General features: G+C 45.6%; 1 protein-coding gene across 1 annotated transcript; it reads right to left on the minus strand.

Annotated features, from left to right (window-relative positions):
• Window positions 1-11,032: 11,032 nt before the first annotated feature.
• Window positions 11,033-15,710, minus strand: LOC127321449 (uncharacterized). Its single transcript, XM_051350490.2, has 7 exons — window positions 15,580-15,710; window positions 14,922-15,497; window positions 13,555-13,965; window positions 13,402-13,460; window positions 13,122-13,218; window positions 12,698-12,814; window positions 11,033-11,357 (listed from the first exon to the last, which is right to left on the minus strand). Exons 1-7 carry the CDS (start codon window positions 15,667-15,669, stop codon window positions 11,229-11,231), a joined length of 1,479 nt encoding a protein of 492 aa, XP_051206450.1. The 5' UTR covers window positions 15,670-15,710; the 3' UTR covers window positions 11,033-11,228.
• Window positions 15,711-20,964: the final 5,254 nt, after the last annotated feature.

The following is a 20,964-nucleotide window of genomic DNA, read 5'->3' on the forward strand; positions in this document are numbered from 1 at the left end:
ATGGTCAAGAAGGTTTGGGAAACTCCTGTTGTGGGTGATACTCCGATACAAAGGTGGAATAATAAAATATGTGTTTTACGCAAACACCTGTTTGGTTGGGCTCATCATACAACAGGGTTACTTAAGAAGGAAAAGCAATAACTTCGGTCTATTATAGATGACCTCGAGGCTTTACTAGAAGTTCGATAGCTCACCACACATGAGATTGAGCTAAAAAAAAGCCAATCAAATGCGTATATAGCTAAACTTCTCTGAGAGGAGGATCTTAAATGGTATCAACGGTCTAAAGCCTAATTTTATTATTAAAGGGATTCAAATCAACGAAAAAAATAGCGCGCTATTTCACGCTAATAGCAACGCTATAGCGTATTTGCGAGTTAAACGCTACGCTATGCATTCTAGGCACGCTATGACGCTACGCGCGCTAAAGAAGCGCTATTTCACGCTATTTGGCGCTATTCGCTATTTCGCATAGCACACTATTTTGCAGAGTAGTTTTTTAGTAGCTCATTTCATATTTTGACCCACTTGTGTATCCTAAATCCCTAATCAAGACAACCCTATACTAAGAAACTTAGATCGCACACTCCCCAACTCCTTGTCACCTGCTCTGCCCGGCAGGCGAAGACGTGACGACGCAGCTTCGCCCCCCTTCTCCTTTGTAAATTGGTGGTAAGCAGCCACGCCTAGCTTCACCTTCACGCCTTCACCCTGTACCTCCGTTCCCCTCCTTCAATCTTTCTAGTTCAGGACAATGTGAATGTGAACTATGGTTTGTGATTTTGAGAGCGCAATTATTTTCATTGATTCAAATACAAGATACTTCCATAGTATTGCCAATGGCAGACATAGGAAGAAACTTATTCCCCATACAATATTGTGTGGCACAAGAGCAATTCTATTGCTGAGGTGTTGGAAACTTTCTCACCGAATATGTCGTTCAGAAGTCTTATTAGGTCTAGACAAGCATCATGAAATGACTTGTTACAACGTCTAGATTCAGTACTGACGCAAGGGTCCGATGTATTTCGTGCTGACTGAGAGTGGTTCATTCTCGGCAGCCTCCATGTACAATATATTTAATCCAACTTGATGTTCCTATCGATAATAATATGAAAATTTAGTTCTCCCTCCGATCCATAATAATTGTTGGGGATTTTAATTTGAACTTGAGCTAATTTGAACTAAGATCCCGAACGCTTATTATGGATCGGATGGAGTAGTAGATATCTCTCTATGGAAAAATATTTCATTTGAATAGAAATCAGATGTTGAATTTTGGGACCAAAATATTTTCCACGACAAGAATATAGAATTCAGATATTCCTTGACATCACCAATCATTGCATAAAGAAGCATTGTGTACATATATAAGGGATAATAAAACGCTGAAGCATCACCAACAAACCGACTAATCACACAATTGAACACACACACAGACACACATCATGTATCACCAGATGCACCGCATGATGATCTAGCTAGCAGCAAGACCAATCATGCATTCATCTGCACGCACGGATGCATGCAGATTCACCTTAACATTGCCTACTCGTTTTGGTCTTGCTCGTCGTTGGTGAGCATCCCACGGTGCACCCTGTCGATGAAGTCGGAGGCCTTGCGGTTGATGTCGCGGTCGGCATACCAGTGGCGGCCGTAGTAGTAGTCGTCGTCGCTTGGCCGCACCCTCGTGCCCCGGCGGTACCTCTCCTCCTGCTGTTGCTGCCGCCTCGCCGCAGCATCCTCCTCTTCCTGCTCCTGCGTCCTCTTACTCCTAAGCCCAAACAAGGACGCAAAGGCCGACTTACTCCCTCTCCCCATCGCACAAGCCCTAGCCTGATTCTGTTGCAATATGCAGTGTCTCCTTGATTGGTTGCACGGGGACATGGTGCGGCTGGAGGTGCCGTACTTATAGTAGACATGACCGGCGCAGTGGTCGCGCGTGAAAGTGTTTGATAAATTAGGTTGGGTACGGAAGTAGATAAGCGCGGCGCGCGGTCGTGTGTGCATGGTTAGGCAGCAGCTTTGTATGATTAATCCAGTTTGTAGGCCGCGATCGATATGCTTTTTGACTGGCCATTCGTTTGACTTAGTTAGCAGTTTGTACGGATGAGCACTCAAACAAGCAATCAAAAGTGAGATATATGTTGATAGTATATCAAATTATCAATGCCTAATCGTCAATAGGCGCACGTTATTTGAATACGGCAACGGGCATACACATTGATGCAAAGATTGATGAAACTGCTAATTTAGCTACAAAGTGTCTGAGTTTGACAATATACAGTACACTAGTGTACTGGAACTGCTAATTTAGCTACAAAGTCAATTTGAACAGCATAAACAATGCAAGCACGCAACATGGGAAAAACAGCATTGTCCTGATGATTTCGAATACCTGCGCTAGAAGTCAGAAAAACAACTGAAAAGAATTAGTATGCTGTGCAGGAGGTAGCTAGCTAGTCAAGAAAGCATCAAATTTTCTCGTGGGTTCCTGGGGTCGTTGGGCGAGACGAGCTCTCCCAAAGAGTTCCACCTTGAACGTTAGTAGCAGTACTCTGGGAACTATTGTTCTATCATCTTAGCGGTCGGTATTACAAATAAGCTAAGCAGTCAGTACCCAACTTTGATGTGCAAGTCACGGTCTGTTAGGTGCGTCTGTGCACGTTCACGAGCACTCAGAAAGAAACTTGTAAGTATAGGAAAGCCTTATAACTTTTGATTCAGGGAATGAATCTATTTGGTGATTATCCGAATAATTAACCTTTAGAAAAAGCTCTACATGAATCTAGCGCATGATAGTCCAGCTCTATGCTGCTAGCTTGTGACCATGCGACGTGCCCGCGCACCATTGAACTCCTTTGTGCGCAACTTTATGGAATGTTTAGTTTGCATGCTTAGCACGGAGAAGAGCTAAACATCATCTCCATTTCGCCATTTTTTGTATATCTTCGTTTTTTATGCATAAAAGAAAAGGTTCTTTGTTTTTCTAGTTTTGGAGTATCTTATTCGCTAACTAGAATGTAATTACAGTAACTATTCCCTTTTTCAGTTAAACAACACTGAAAGAAGAATGATACAATTCTTTTATTCCTCTTGGCAAAATAATGTATGAGATTCAATAAGTAAACTAACTTTCTAAAAACAGTTAAATTGAGAGACAGGAGTCAATCTCTACTAAAGAGGACATAAGAGTATTAATAAAAAGTGCAAAAGTTTCTTTTTTCTCTTTTTGAGTAACAGATGATATTTTTGCAACAAAAGGATCGTATGTTGTGGATCTAACGCCTTTCCTATTCGGTGTTCTTTTATAACTATATATATAGTGCTATATCGAATATATTTATATGTGTGCAAAAATGCAAGGAATTTCAGAGGTTGCCGCGGTCTCAAGACTGGTGTTTTGGACACTAAGCTCTATATTAAAAATGGTGTATTCAATTAAAAATATTACACATTATATTTTGTGTTACATTGTGTACTAGATGTTAAACTAATGATGGATCTGATGACATACTTTCATGTCCTTGCTAGTTTTGGGCTAGGGTTTAGCATATGGTATGCCTCTTATGGGGCTCTTGAGAGCGCCGGACACAAGGTGTTGACGACACCACGTCGGATAGCTACAGGCGGGCCAGCTCTCTCATTGGCACTTCGGCTAGTCAGCCTAACTTATGAATGGCGGCGACGGTTTTCTAGGCCGAGGCAGGCGAGACGTCATGTCACCGATGTAGTTTCTCCACGGGTTGCCGCTCTAGCTTTCCCATGCGACGGCGTTAATGTGCACCACCTCTGTGTGTAGACCAGCAATCATTTGTTTAATCCTCAGTTAGCAGTTAGCTACTAGTATGGATGAGCATCGAAACAAGCAATCAAATGACTGATCGTCAGTAGGCGCACATTATTTGAATATGGCAACATGCAAAGATCAAAGTTGAACAGCATACACATTGATGCAAAGATTAATAAAACTGCTAATTTAGCTACAAAGTGTCTAAAGTTGACAATAAACAGTACACTGGAACTGCTAATTTAGCTACGATTCAATTTGAACACCATAAACAATGTAAGCACGCAATATGGGAAAAACAGCATTGTCCTGATTTCAAATACCTGCGCTGGAAGTCACAAAAACAATAGAAAAGAATTAGTCTGCAATGCAGGAGCCAGCTAGTCAAGAAAGCATCAAATTTGCTCGTGGGTCCCTCGAGTCGTTGGGCTGAGATGAGCTCCGGTTGGCTACACCGCCAGAAATTCCCAAGAGTATCCAGTACTACGAAACATTGTACTATCATCTTAATTAGCGGCGGGTGTCATCAGAAAGTAACTAAGCAGTCAGTACTCAGTACCCAACTTTGATGTGTAAGTCACGGTTTGGTACGTGCTTCTGTGCACGTTCACGAGCAGTCAGAAAGAAACTTGCAACTATAAAAAGCTTGTTAGCTTTTGATTCGAGGAATGACTCCATAAGGTGATTATCTGGTTAACCTTTACAAATGCTTGACATGTGGAACGATCAAGAACATGAAAGTCTAGGTCTATGCTGCTAGCTTTTGACCATGCAACTGCCCGCCAATTAACTCCCTTTTGCGCAACTTTACGGAATGCATGTTTAGTTTGCACGCTTAGCACGGAAAAGAGCCGAACCTATCTCCATTTGGCCATTCCCGGTCTATCTTCAATTTTATTTGTTTTTAGATTTGGTATCTTATTTGCTAACCTAGAATGTGATTGCAGTAACTAATTCCTCTTTATTATTTTTACCTCTTTTTTAGTTTAAATATTAGTAAAGAGGAAGATGCGGAAATTTAATTCGGCTCCCAGGTGCATAAGCTCTCTCCACCAAAAAACATACTTTTAATTGTCAAAAGATTTCAACAAAATATTTAGTACGTATATCTCGACAATCTATTTGAGTTTGTTTCCCAAAGAACCGATATTTTTATGATTGATATAAAAGACAAAACATGTCTCATAAAAAATCTTATTTTTAGCATCAAATGGCATCTCCAACATACCCTACCCGTTTTTCGTCGCCAAGGTTCATGAGGGCATGGGCTTTATCGATAAACACCCTGCGGACGTGTTCTACCTAAGAATTGAAGGCGTATTGTCTATGTTTCACATGAATAGACTACACTAAAACTTCGTCTGCCTATTTTTGCTCACTAAGGCAGGTTAGAAAAGAGCAAGAGTTATCCCAACCATCGCGATAGTGGATCCCTACCACCTGTATGAGAGCAACATGGTCACTGAAGAGCTAGTTTTCCTATGCAAACCATAATTGTTTAACCTAGATCAACAACATGGTTATTGTAGTACTAATAGCGACAAATATCTCCCTCGTCCATTGGAAGCTTTGCGGGATGGTATCCACTCTACCCCGTAGCCATGATGTCAATGCGTCCACGTTCACACCTAAAACGGTGCTGGAATTAGCTATTTTGTAGGTTGCTAAAGTATGTGGTATTTGACACCTAAGTTTTTTCACGCCTCTGCCACTTGCCGGCTTCGTCGCAACTCTATCCCTGCCTTGGAGGTGGAGGGTATCTCGGTCACTACCCACGCCGAAAAAGCGAGTTTGCTTAAGGGCTACTATGTTAGCCTGCTTGGTACGGTTGCGCCAACGACCTGGCGTTTCAGTCTGGAGTCGTTGTACCCCAATGCCATCCCGCTCTCTCCCGCTCTTTGTGCTCCCTTCTCTCGAGAAGAGATCCATCAGGCTTTCGTCGCCATGAACAAGCTCTCCAGTCCTGGGCCGGATGGGTTCGGTCCTTCTTTCTTTCATACCTTCTGGGACACGGTTTCTGCAGACGTGTTCGCAGTATTTGACTCCTTTTTCGACGGCTCCATTGATTTAACGCGTATCAACCGTGCCTTCCTTGTCCTCCTCCCCAAGTCTGATGGTGCCAACACCCCATCGCAGTTCCGGCCAATCTCCTTGCAAAATTGTATTGTGAAAGCTATCACTAAGGTCCTCACCACTCGACTCCAGTCTGCCATCCACTCTCTCGTTGACGCTGACCAAACGGGCTTCCTCTCTGGTCGTCGCATCTCGGAGAACATTGTCTACGCTGCCGATATCATTAGGTGTTGCCACCTGAGAAAGGCTCCCACGATTGTGTTCAAAATCGACTTCAAAAAAGCCTTTGACTCCGTTAACTGGGTCAGCCTCCTTGCAATCCTCAGGGCCCGAGGTTTTGAGGAGAAATGGTGTGAGTGGATGGCTCGTATCCTATCTACAGGTCACACTGCTGTGCTCCTTAACGGGGTGCCTGGCGATTGGATTCGATGCCGCAACGGCCTCCGGCAGGGCGACCCGCTCTCCCCGTATCTCTTCATTATTGTTGCGGATGTCCTTCAACGCCTCATCCGCAAAGCTTTTTCTGACAACAGGCTTTTTCACCCCCTCTCCCCTACTACCCCGTGCCCCGTCCTGCAATATGCCGACGATACTCTCATTATTTGTAAGGCGATTCCCGGAGCCGGGTCCTGTCTCAAGGAGGTTCTGGATGATTTCGCTGACGCAACTGGGTTAGCTATCAACTTCCATAAATCTTGCTTCATCCCTATGCATGTCCCCCCCACCGACGAAATATGCATCGCATCTACTCTTGGGTGCCCGATCTCCTCCTTCCCTCAGCCTTACCTAGGCCTGCCTCTTTCTCCTACTAAGCTTCCCATCTCTGCCTACGCTCCCCTTATCCTCTCCTTTGATCGTCGTCTCTCTGGATGGCGTGCTCTCCTCCTCTCCTCGGGCGGGCGCCTTGTGTTATGTAATGCTGTGCTAAATAATCTTGCAACCTACTATATGTGCTCGTATTTGCTTCCACAGGGTGTGCTCGAAAGTATAGATAAAAGGCGCCGCGCTTTCTTCTGGACTGGCAAGGATACTTGCTCGGGGGCTCGTTGTCTAATTGCTTGGGATAAAGTTTTGTTGTCTAAACAGGAGGGCGGCTTCGGCGTTAAGGACCTCCACCGGCAGAACAGGTGTCTTCTTCTTAACTTTGTCCATAAACTCCACCAAACTGACCCCCTACCTTGGAAAGATTGGTTCCGGCAGCACTCTGGACAGGATCTCGGCGACGCGACTTCATCTCCCTCCTTCATCGACAAAATTGTGCGGGAATGTCTCCCGCTGTACCGCGCCATCACCCGGGTTTCTGTGGTGAGTGGCACCTCTACGGCCTTCTGGCTCGACAAGTGGCTTCCTGGCATGCCGCTTGCCGACCAATACCCTGCGCTCTTCTCGCACGTCACCAGGCCTCATGCCTCTGTGGCCACGGTCATCTCGTCTGGCTTCTCGCTCCAGCCCAGGCTGAGTGGTGCGGCCGAGCGGGAGCTTCGCGACGTCGTGACCCTTGTGGGCTCCGTCGCCCTTGGTGATGGACAGGATCTCCGCTGCATCGACTCCCCCTCTGCTCCCCCGTTCAGCTCCAGGGAGGCCTACCGCATGCTCTCCCCCCGGCATGCCAAGGATGTGTCCGCCTGCACCTCCTGGGGCCTCCTCCTGCCTGCCAAGGTGCGGGTTTTCTCGTACCTCGCCGACATTGACAGGCTCAGCACTCGATCCAACCTCTTCTACAAGAACTGCGCCCCCTCCGATGTGTGCGCGGCCTGCCCCTCGACCGAGACGGGAAGGCACCTCTTCTTCGACTGTTCGCTTGCCGCCGAGGTGTGGGTGCGGCTGGGTGTTACGGTCCCTGCCGACAGGTTCTCCTTTTGGGACTTACCACCACCCCCTGGGACGCCTACTCACATATGGCACGCCGGCGTTGCGACGATCCTTTGGTCTATTTGGAAGGCTCGGAACGATCTTGTCTTCAACGCGAAGACATCCTCGGCTTCTATTGTGCTCCGCAGAGCTGGCGACGATCTCGCTACTTGGAGATGGAGATACAAGATTCATGACCGTGGGCGGCTGGACACCCTTCGTAGTTTCCTCCTGTCCGCTACTATGTAATTTTTTTGTATTTCCTCCTCTATATCCCCCTGTACCCCCCTGTTTTTCACTCTCTGTACGGATGGTATGACTGCCAAGTCTCCTCGAGTAATAATAACAAGCGGTGGGGTTTTCCCCCCCCCCGTAATTCTCGAAAAAAAATAAGATGATTGGTAACAACTGCTACTAGGACTGGAAGTAAACTAGTGCAAAAGTAAATGCTAAAAGAGGTGAATGCAATGAGAGGCTAAGTGTGGAGAGATTCAGTTTATGATGATAGTGAATGTGCCACATGAAATAGGTGAATTGTAATTCTTTATATAAAACATGCAAGTAGGCAAGCAACCCATTGTTAGTTAGACTCCACCGGCAGTTTTCATCCAACACTCATGATTCTACACTGCCTCGCTCAGCAGCCCGACTAGCACGGTGATTAAGGCTGTGCGACTGAATGAAGGCCTTAAGCTCTATGGTTCCTTGTTATTCCACGAGAAATACTAGCTTCGCTTTATTGCTGCTACTGTCACTAGGAGGTCGCCGGTTTACTGATAAACAAGTTCTTATCTATGAGGTCCTTAAGATTATGTTGCCTGCGCAAGAGAAGATAAACAAGCAAAAAAATCCTATCCAAACTCAACACAATATTCTCATGTTAGAAGATGCAAAAGTAAAATGAGTCATGTTACAATAAGGATAAATATTGTGGGTGACACATCCTAGTTCTCTATAAGAATATAGACTTTTGGTCCACCCACACCTCTGCAGTCCAAGGGTGTTAAACAGTCATTAATTAAGTAATTAAACAGACCAAAACATTACACTTAGTGAAGTTGCCGTGACCCCAAATAGATCTCACCCCAAATAGATCTCAGGTTCTCTATTTTACTAATCCCTTCTGTCATTGGCTTTCGATCTAGAGGTTGAAGCACCATTTTGACCCCTCAAGACAACAAGTATTACGCACACATAGATAGTCTATCTTGCACACATCATAATAATAATCACAATCACACATAGATAGTCGGGAGCAACCGCATGTGAACCGGGAGAACCGGGAGATGGAGGAGGCTACCTCGGCTGTGTTCGAGGCCGAGGCCATGGTGGTGAAGGACATGGCCCGCTACCAGGCTAACCAGGAGGCGCCATGTTCGAGGCCGAGGCCATGGTGCTGAAGGACATGGCCAGCTATCAGGCCAACCAGGAGGCGGTCAGGGTAGCGAAAGCGGAGGCAGCGGCGGCCAGAGCCCGTTGGGACGTCGCTCTGGCCCAGGGGCAGGCATGCCAGCAGCTGGAGGAGACGGCCTCCTCCACGAGCCGCTCAGAGGCCTTTGCCGCCCGCATGGCTGCTCACCGTCGGAACTCCGACGACGCCGACTCGTAAGGCATGCTGGCGGCTAGTAGGCCACGCGACTGCGAGTAACCCCAGCCATAGTAGGCCGCGCGACGGCGAATAGGTACGGCCATCGTATATTAGGTTAACTCATCTAACCATCCCTGTAAAGATGGTTCTTTTTGGCGAAAAAAAATTAATGAAATATAATTTGCTTAATTGAGTTAGTGACCGGTGGCCCGGATATCGATGCGGTTTGGGCCGCGTTTGCGTCCCATGAACATGCCAGTCATTTTGCGCCGGGTCACTGGACCTGTGTGCAGACCCATTTTTCAACCGTGCGGACGCAAAGCATCAGTTTGCATCGGGCCGCTGGAGATGCCTATGAGTCCTAGCCTTTCCGAATCCGTCCGCGCGAACAAACGGACCGGCCGCGCACGCTCCAACAAGGCGACCCAAATGGACCGACCCGTCCGTCGCGACCCATCGGCACTCCAAATTTAGGGAACCGATGCGTCGACGCGGACAGCGTGAGTGTCCTCCCGTGTCAGCCCGCGTGGACCGAGGGCCCGCATGCTAGCGGCCTTCTTCCTCTAGCCATCAATGGAAGTAGGCTCTGACACTCCTGCTCTGCACGCGCCGCCCGACGTGCTCCTGCTCTGGCCACGCCACCTGCCCACTGCGAAAGCCGTCTGCCTTTCATCAAAGTCGTTGTTTCGGTCTACGCACCGGCACCCAATGCCTTCGCCCCTTTAAAGCAGGCCAACGACAACCATTTTCTTCCACAACCTCACTTCTTCCATTCCCTACCACCATCACAGGCATCTCCGTAGCAATGGTTGGCAGCATAGGCTCGAGGGTAGGGCATCTAAGACGGCCTCCGAGTCGTGGGCGTGGCCGAGGCCGAGGTCGTCGAGGAAGGGGTGGTGGGAGAGGCCAGAGGCAGCCACCATCGTCCCTATCACCACCTCCATCACCACCATCGTCGTCCAACCCCATGGCCACCACCGTCCATGTCACCACCTCCATCGCCGCCATCGTCGTCCAACCCCATGGCCATCGACCTCTCGAGTTTTGAGTTCGGCGTCACCATCAGGGCATGAGCAGGGATAGGTCGCGCCTGCCTAGAGGTTCGTCTCGATCGTCGATCGGCAAGCCCCATATCCTCCTGCGTGCGTCCGGTGGCGCGGCCGGCATGTGGTCCACGGAGGTGACGTTCAACGTTGAAGGAAAGATGTTCCTCCATAATGGCTGGAGGTGCTTCCCGTCAGCGAAGACAGTCGGGCAGCCAGCGGTTGGCCTAGGCGGGGGCGGGTGCCACGGCCGGTCAACGGACCAGCATGGGCGGGCGGCGCGGCCTGGCGGCGATGGGTGGCGAGAGGCAAGCGGTGGATGGCCGAACAGCGGGACGGGCACCGGCCGATGGTGTCAAGGCGGGCAACTTCTTCTGGTTCAGTTGAGGAAGAAGAGATTGGGGAAAAAAGAAAGGAATATTCTTTTTACTAACGAAAATATTACAATACACCTATAAGAGATGCTCTTATTGACTAACTCGAAGACCTACTTCAAGCCTTAATACATGTTGAGAAAAAGGTGTTAAAAAGCACAAATACAACCTTCGTAGTGAAAAAGCATAAATACAAGCCTTAGTGCATCTGTGTAAATATTGCGAACCTGGACGGCATTTAATATGGAATGGAGCTATGTTATGATAGAGCCAATTTCTTCACTACCAATTTGTCCAATAGGAAATGTAGTAGTGCTCTGCAACTCATGCATTTTGTCTTCCAAACAAGAAATGCTAGTAATGGTTACAACAAGGAATCTGAGTATAACATCAGATGGATAGAGAATGATAGGTAACTACCGATTAGAACCTAAGTATGTACATAACACAGCACCAAATAACTAAATTAAAAGAATAAGCTAGTATATTTACTAGAAGTCCTACAAGCCTTAACACAACCTTCGAAGTGGGAAACAGCATACTTGTTTGTCCTTCGGGGCTCCTCTGCTCACTTGTGGCTTACTAGCATCATTCAGTTGATGATCGTTGTTTGGCAGATCTGGAGTCTCTTGGGCTCTCTGCATTTAGACTCTTGTTGTAAGAAATACATACCATAACTTTGGTAACAAAACAGGTTAAGAAAATTTACAGCATATTGTAGACTAGGAATGAAAGGCATGAGCAGCATAGTGATTTTTCTTGCTACATCATAATTACTGTTGCAATCCCTCTAAACAGTCTTGACAAACGGTGATTCTATTTTGTTTGCAAGTGTCATTGTTTTTGTCATCTACTAGCATTTGTAAGTATAATTATATGACTCTCTTTCCCCTTAAACTAGAGTGGGCAAACACAATTACACAAGTGAAATTCTCCTTCCAGACACACAGTTCCAATCGTATGTCACAATTAGCATTAATAAGGCACTTATCTAACAAATGAATAAATATTTCTGAAATGTCTTTGGGCTTTTACAGACCAGTTCCGGTGTACCCGGAAGATTCAGTAAACATCCGAAATCAGTGCAAAACTGCAATGAACATCTGATTGAATGATCAGCGCCCTGTTCCACAAATCTCACCCATAATGGTCTGAGGCGCAAACAACCAGTTTTGAGGCAGTTTCAAGTTCCATAAACTAGGCACGAAACATCTTTTTTACTCTTCCCATATTTCTTTTTATGTCGTTTGCTTTTAAAGCCCAAGAAACTTGGTGGAGCTGAAACACTATACCGGACTGACAGAAATAATAGATGCCTCCCATGACACCATTTTTTAAATGAGAAGGTATAGATGCTACTCCTATGCTACTTTATTGTTCCTGCATCATATTTACTCATAGTTACCAGGAACCAGGGTCAAGTAACAGTCATTGGCCATTTTGCCATGTGTGGCTAAAAATATGGGTCAAAAGGAAGTGTTTGTTAGCCATTAACATGGGCCTGGATCCACTACGATCATGGATCATATCCTCAAGAATACTAGTCCCCTTGGACACATTCTTAGCCAGATATAATTCTATATTGTTCTGGATCATATTAATTCATAGTTACAGGAACCAGGGTGTAACAGTCATTGGTCATTTGGCCACGTGAGGCTAAGAATATGGGTCAATAGGGTGAAGCGTTTGTTAGCCACTAACAAGGGACTGGATCCATTGTGATCATGTTTCATAATCCATATCTCAAGAACACTAGTACATTTAGACACCTGACAAAGTTCCGACCATACAACATTTACAGAAGTCAACAGTGGTATCTAGTGTCAGACTGTAAAGAGACAAAATCTCCAAAACATGCTTTTGAAAAATAAACTAAATTAAAATTTAGCCCTATTTTGTTTATTAACTTAACGTACATGCTGCCAGTAATTGCTATGGCTGGCTTGCCAGCTAATAGGATTCTGATGCAATGCTATACCTGCTGACTTGAATCTTTCGGTTCTTTATTTTTCCAATAGAAATTTGGCAGTGGCCTGGCCTTGAAACGACTGCTCGGACTCATTTCTTTCAACTCAGATTCGTTGTTGGCGTTTACCTGCATAACAATTATGCATATGGTTATATAATGTACTGCAATCCTTTTCTTTTGGTATTATCTTCTTTTGGAAACAAACATTGATTACTGAATGATCGAATAGTTATCTGGTAGCTCATTAATTGCTTTTAAGTGTCACCAGTTATGAAAATAAATTTCTTACAAGAAAATAACTGCTGGCTTGAATTTTTATATGTATTATCTACAGACATCTTCTTAGTGCGACACTCCCTGAATAAAATTTAATGGAAAGGAAGGGGAGTCGACATAACCAGTGCCACTTTCTCATTCATGCACAAGTGATTACCATATTTTCTTTAGCTATATTTGTTTTGGGATGCACCGGTGACGAAGTTGAACCGAACAACTTTTCTTTGACCCTCGCCACACTGACATGTGAAGACCTGGATAATGGAAGAGGATACACTCAATGATAGTTGTTTGCATTTTAATAATGTATGTCATGAACTGAATTAGCATGAGAAAATGAAAGCATGCCATTCAATGTAATTTCATCAGATTTCAGAGAGAATGTTTCCATTTAATTCCATCTTTGTGAGGTGAAAACTTTTGGAATTGAGTGCTACCTCTGTTCAAGCTGCGGAGATGTTCTTGAAGCTATTTCTGGCATACCTTTGAAAAATCCCTGAAATATCCAGTAAACCAACTTATTAGTGAGAATAGGAACTGTTAACTCCATAACGTTAAATACACAACATGCATCAGAGACAATTCCAGACCTTTTTTGTTTGCCTAAATTGGTTCACTTTAGGATGAGTATCTTTCACCGGCCTGCTTGCAGAGTCCAACTGACTAATCCTTGAAGCAATTGTTGAGCCAAGATATCTTGATCTTGAAGCAGGATTGCCCATTTCACGTCTCCTGAAGTTTGTAGACATATGCAACGCACCAAATGTAGACCTCTTGTGAGCAACTGAAGCTTCTTCCTGCTTGTTACTGTCAGTGCTAGGAGATGGTGAGCTGTTCTCCTTTGCTGAACAAAGTGTCGACCGCCGTTTCACTGACGAAGACGGTGTTTTCTTTTCCGATGGGGGAGAACTGAATTCCATACGCTTCTGAAATAGCGATGCTATCGGAAGCCTTTTATTCTTAACAGATTCTGTTATACCCTGATTGACAATGGAACTCTCCTGCAAAAGAACCCACATGCTTCAGTTCGTTAGTAACATTTTTTTATTGACAGATTTCTTGAGTAACATTCAACAGCATGTTATGAAACACTCGTTTGAAAACATTGAAATTGGGACGCATTAGACAGATGAATGGATTCCCATCTGTGCATCCAGGAAGGTTATATTAGTAGGGGAGGCCAAAATTTGATATCAAAGGTGTGTGATCTGATTGATCTGGCTACTAATCAACGGGATGAAGACTTAATTCAGCAAAGCTTTTGGCCGGTAGATCAGCAGTATTTTTTTATCCCATTGACACATTTTGGTATGGATGACTTTGTGGCATGGTGTTTAACAAAAAAACATGAGTCTTTTCTGTAAGATGAGCAAATTGTGCTGAATGGGTGTCAAGGTTTGGACAAGGATTAAATCATCATGACTAATCCTCATCCTATCGGGGATAAAATCAGGCCGCTCCGAATCCCTGCGAAAATTAAAATTTTCTTATGGAGAACGATGCATTGTAGTATTCCCTGTCGAGCAATGCTTGCAGATCAACATATAAAAGTAAGATGGCAGTGCCATATTTGCCTAGCAAGAGCGGAGAATATTAAACACCTAGTGTTCTTTTATCCACGAGCTAAGAGTGTTTGGAAGTGTTTGGGACTTAATATTGATGTAGCGAAGTAGACAGAGCTGGGCTGGCAGTATATGGATTTTTGTTATTCTCCCAGCCGCATTTCACCTCAGTGTTGGGGATGCAACCAGAGATTTTTGCTATCGCAGGATGGTATTTATGGTGGGGGAGATGGCAGGTAGCACATTAGCAGAGATGCTAGCTGGGTAGCACATGAGCTTGCCCAGATGGCAAAGTATTCCGATTCTAGTTTCTGGGTAGTACCTCTTCTAATCAAAGATGATATGTACTTGTTCGAAATGAATGAATGAATAAAAAGGTAGTACTGAATTGTAACCTGTAACGGTTGCTTCTCAAGGGAATCGACAGCAGCCACGATACCGCCATCATCCAACGGCAACCCCTTTCTCGGTTCAGCAGCTTGCACATGGTGTGACTGCTCATCCGTGTTACCGAAGCCGCAAGCTAAACCAGCAGCGTCGGTCACGGCCTCGAGCTCCTCCTCGTCGTCATCAACGGGCGCATCACCGACAACGACCCCGAAATCCGTACACGAATCGACGCCGCGCATCTCCATCTCCTCCCCGGCAGGCTGAGGCTCGTCCGTCATACACGAAGAGCCTGCCGACCAGCACGCGCCGCCGCCGCCGCCGTACGCGGGGGCGTCCGTGTTGATATCGTCAGCGTCAGCGTCGGCGTCGGCGTCGGCTTCGCTCTTGCGCTTCCGTGCGTAGCGGTCCTCGAAGAAGGCCTTCTTCCTTGCGACGGACCCGGGGCGCGCCTGCCCCGCCGCCTCGTCGAGGTAGCGGTTGTGGTGGAAGGCGGACCACTTGCCCCAGTCGAGCGGCTCGGAGAGGAAGCGGCCGAAGGAGACCGACTCGCCCAGCGCCGACATCATGTCCGCCTTCCAGTCCTGGAATGAAATCGGAATGAGAATGAGGGTGAGAAGAACGTCGGGAAGCCGGACGGGGAGAAACGGGGCTGGATGAGCGTACCCGGTCGTCTTTTCGGGGGAGGATCTCCGGGTCCGGGGACGCCGTGGGCTCCGGCGGCGGGGGTGAGAGGTCCGTCGACTCGGCTCCCATGGCGGCGCCGCGAGATGGGATCTGAGCTGCGCTGGATTGGGGATGGGTGGTGCGGGCGGGCCTGGCTGCGGGGAAGTGTAATTGCTGCTGTTTGTGTTGGGCGGGGGGCAGAGCAGATCGAGGAAAGGTATACGTTGGGGCGCGGCTGCGGAGGTAACCGTTACACAGTGTTTTGATTTGACCTCATCAAAACGAGAGAAGGGGCAGCTGATGATTCAATTTCAGTCATGATCCATCCAGATCCACTCGCGGAGCCAGCCATTTTGTAGAGGGTGTGTACACTTGGCGTTTATTTTTAGATATACCTTGCTGATGTGGCATGTGATTCAAGAAAAATAGATGTTTGTTCTATCAGGGTAAGAGCAAGTTCAATAATAGAGCCAATTGTTGGCTATAAGCCAAGTGCCATGTCATCTATAGTCATCTTAGAGCCAACATATATAATAGTGAGCTATAAAATTGTACTACTTTATTAGTGTATGGCCCACCATTCACTCTCACATAGTGCCTAGGAGCACGTGCTAGAGCTGGCTCTTGTATAAGAGCCCACTCCTCTTCTCTCACCTCCTCTCTCTCCTCAACTAGGCAACAATATATTATTTTAATTCTTATAGCCAGCTGACTAGGACTTATTGTACTTGCTCTAAGCTAAGATACAACCCTCGCACGGAATTATGGACAAAAATATTAGCTAGTCCAATCATAAACATGCATAAGGCTAAAATTATTAAATGAGGTCATTCCTAAGAAACAACAGCTAAAAGACAAGGCATTGGAGTAGTGGTCTCTCAAGTTTTAATTGCCCCTTCAAAAATATGCTAACAAACTCTCCATTATGGAAGACCTTACAAAAACTCCCCAATGTAAAAGGCCTTACCAAAATATAATTTTTAAGCACGCATCCGACTGCAATATTTTAGACGCCCTAAAATACGGCATGCAGCCGCAGATGTCGCCCGCGTCTCATCGGTCTGGGCATGCTTCCTTGCCCTCGGGGTGGCGCCGGTGGTGGGACTAGCTCTTGCGCGTTCGCCGGTGCGGCGCGGTGCCGTGGCGGTGTAGATATCTGGTCGCAGATGATGGCGGGGTTGGATGCGGCGATGGCTTGGGTGCTTGTCTGAGGCGACGGAATTGCGCCGGCGGGCGGATGAGAAGGGAGGTGTGGGGGAGTGTTGGAACCACCCGACATGGCCGGGATTTTGCCGGCGCAATCGAGGAGGGATAGGTGGTCACGCGTGGGAGAGTTCAGAGTTGGCCTGCATGCATGTAGGTTCGATATTGCCGTGTACAATGCGTGCGGGAAACATGCAGCCCACAATTAGGCTTGTTTAGGCATCTCCAAAAAGAAATTGGGCTCATTCTAGGATTGGGCATCTGTTGAATCCCGATTTTTGCCTTCCCACGCCCAATAAAAATAGTTTTTTGGGCACGGTCCTATTGTTGAGGATTGTTGGATATTCTCTAGGGGTGTGTTCGGTTGGTGTCACCAAGTGAAATGTAATGGGATGGTTTCACACCTAGATCTCATTCAGGTGTTCAGTTGGAAAATGGAACGAAACGAGGTGGTTCCTCAAAAGAGAATATTCCCTCCAGATCCGAAACGCACTCATTTCTCAAAATTAGTGGAATCTCCCCATTCCTCTATCCTAAAGTCACCCACACTCGCTCAACTATTCTATTCTCTCATAACTTTATTCTGCTAAACACTATTGTGGCATATGAATCAAGGAAAATAGATGTTTGTTGGATCGGAGTAAGCTAAGATACAACCCTAGCACAGAATTATAGATAAAAATATTAGCTAGTTCAATCGTAAACGGTGCATAAGGCTAAAATTATTAAATGGGATCATTTCTACTAAACAACGGCTAAAAGACAATGCAAATGGAGTAGTGATCTCTCAAGTTTTAATTGCTCCTATAAAAAATATGCTAACAAACTCCCCCATTATGGAAGACCTTAAAAAATCTCCTCATTGTAAAAGGCCTTACCAAAATAGCAGTTTTTAAGCACGGCAACCGGCTGCAATATTTTAAACGCCCTAAAATACGGCATGCAGCCGGCTGAAGTTTTCCATAGGGCACAGGGCAGCAGCTAGCTACAACGCACCATCCTTGCCCTCGGGAGTGGCGCCGGTGGTGGGACTAGCTCTTGCGTGTTTGCCTATGCGGCGCGGTGCCGTGGTCGTGCAGATATCTAGTCGCGGATGATGGCGGGGTTGGATGCGGCGACGGCTTGGGTGGTTGTTTGAGGCGGCGGAACTGCTCCGGCATGCGGAGGAGAAGGGGTGTGGGAGTGTCGGAACCACCCAACATGGCCGGGATTTTGCCGGCGGCAATCAAAGAGGGATAGGTGGTCACGCGTGGGAGAGTTCAGAGTTGGCCTGCGTGCATGTAGGTTCGATATTGCAGCGACTGCGTGTCGCAAATGTGCAGTGCTCAATTAGGCTTGTTTAGGGCTTTAGGCATGTCCAAAAAGAAATTGGGCTCGTTCTAGGATTCGGCATCTGTCGAATCACGATTTTTGCCTTCCCACGCCCAATAAAAACAGATTTTTGGGCACGGCCGTATTGTTGAGGATTGTTGGAGATTCTCTAGGGGATTCTAATTCGCTTGCTTCCTTTTTACTGAGCAATCGAGGGTCTCTTGCACACTGGTTGCTTTCGAATTTGTTGACTAGAGACACTTGCTAGCTAGAGTAAAAAGATCTGGTGAGACAAGGAGAGGACACATTTTGAAAAAATAGCGCGCTAACACAAATAGCGTGAGCTTCAGAAAAATGCTATAGACGCTATAACGTGCTAATAGCGTGCTATTTTTCAAAATAGCGTTTAACAAAAAAATATAAAAATTCAGGATTTTAGCATATATATAATAATAGATATAGCACTCTGCAGCTATAAAATCTCGGATATGGTATTTTGCAGCCAAACATCAACCAAAGATAGTTCACATAGTCCATAACTTGATATGACATGGTATGGAAATCACAAACCATAGTTCACATTCACATTGTCCCGAGCTAGAAGTATTGAAGGAGGGAAACGGAGGCACGGGGTGAAGGTGTGAAGGTGAAGCTAGGAGTGGCCGCTTATCACCGATTGACAGAGGAGAAGGGGGCGGAGCTGCGCCATCACGTCGCCTGCCGGGCAGAGCAGGTGACAAGGAGTTGGGGAGTGCGCGATCTGAGTTTCTTAGTCTAGGGTTGCCTGGATCAGGGATTTAGGATACGCAAGTGGGTCAAAATATGGAATGAGCTACTAAAAAAACTACTCTGCAAAATAGCGTGCTATGCGGAATAGCGAATAGCGTCAAATAGCGTCAAATAGCGCGTCTTTAGCGCGCATAGCGTCATAGCGTGCCTAGAATGCATAGCGTAGCGTTCAACTCCCAAATACGCTATAGCGCCGCTATTAGCGTAAAATAGCGCGCTATTTTTTTCGTTGGTCGTACCCAAAGTAACAGGAGTAAAAATATGCTAGACATCGGTGTTCTCGGAGTTTTTTTTTTTTTTTTGGCAGAAGAAAGAAGCTACTGGTAACTATAAGCGGACATCGAGATGAGAAGTCAATTCCAGGAATAGAAGCTTCCTGCTAGTCACCATTATTTCATTTCAAACACCATGGCAAATCGTCCGTGACATTGTCGCTAGCTTTCTGTCACGTAGAAGACACCAGGAGATTCATATGTTGAAAGTGCATGTTTGTTATACCACAGTTCACAAGCATGTATGTCACATTACAAGAGAATCTCGTACACAATGTCATGGCATTGAAGTGTCGATAACTTTTTTTAAACGGTGTACTTATTGAAATAAATCCATGAGAATGCAATAGCTGTGCTGAACTCACTTGGTAACTTTTACTATTTCGGACCAGAGGTAATAAGTTTTAACGTAGACATTTGGTATAGGAATAGTTATCATGCCATATATTAATTACTGTATGAGAACAGGCAGCTGGTCATCTGGTCATACATGTGGTTTTATATAGATGGGATCTTGGATTAGAAAACATCAAAGTTAAAGAGGATATATTAAACCACTCACATGGTTTACTGCAAAGAACATCCAATGGGAGTTTCTCATCAATCATCGTCCAACTTGCTATTCATTCAAAGGCTACAAGAACCATTCAATTATACATACCGACGAGCCAAAAGTCCAAAAATATGTCGATTGCATGCCAACGAACAAAATAAGCATCACTATTCACACCACAGCAATAACACCGACAAAAGTTCAAAAGCTTCAGGTTATAAACCAAACAAAACATATAGAAGAATCCAAGGGGTTTACTTTAATATTTCAGATCATGCAAAGCCAATCCAAGAACCATGTCACTTTTGTACATATATGGAAGTACATTCACCTATTAGCACGTACCAAAATTGGTCACAAAAAAAACAGGCAGATATGTGTGCCATAACACATTCATAATCATAACATTTGCTTAATAAACATGGGACAAAGACTAACAGTGTGACATATTTATTTTGAGGACATCAAAACCTGACGTTTGCCTGCCAGGACATAGACCTGTAACTAGCATCGTGCAATCCCAAAGGGTAAACATAGTGGAACTAGATTATGTCACTGCTAGGGGCTTTCATTCATCAGATGCCATCCGAAGTCCGCACTTAAACGCTCCAGTATTAAAGAGAATCAGAATGATAGCAGAAAAAGGGGAAAGTAGAAGCTAGTATGGAAAGATGATGAAAATTATGATACAGAAGACAACAGGTTTGATGACAATATGTGAATCTGGACTGACAATGTGTAGCCAACGGAAATAACCACTTGAAGCCACTTTATGATCTGGACAAATCTGGAAGCCCACATTCTTTTCTCCCAAAGGCTGCGGGGCACATACTTGATAGAGTAGTGAACTGATCTGGCAGCCCCCTGAACATCTTCCAGAGAGATGCGAGGACATTGTTCAATGCTCAGAGAATCTAACTTCTGTGCATAGACCATATGGATGTTGAGCAGAGCAAAATGACAGCTTGCCTGCCATATGGAGTACAAGGATTTAAGCCGTAATAGCAGGGATCGAAATTTGGGATCTGGCAAAATATGTACTTAATTAATGGATTGTCTATCAAGGAAGAGAATGGATACAGAAAATTAAAAGGGGACAGCGCAAGTAAACAGGAGATCATAAAATCAGCCTCTCTTCTGTGTAACTTTGTTTCAATGACATAAAAATCATGGGCAAATAACAAAAACAAAATCTCTAAAATTTCCTGTCAAGATGATTATCCAGTATGAACTGTGAATTAGTACGCAAATATAGCA

This window comes from Lolium perenne, chromosome 5 (genome assembly GCF_019359855.2).
Source record: "Lolium perenne isolate Kyuss_39 chromosome 5, Kyuss_2.0, whole genome shotgun sequence".
In the NCBI taxonomy this organism is placed as follows: Eukaryota; Viridiplantae; Streptophyta; class Magnoliopsida; order Poales; family Poaceae; genus Lolium; species Lolium perenne.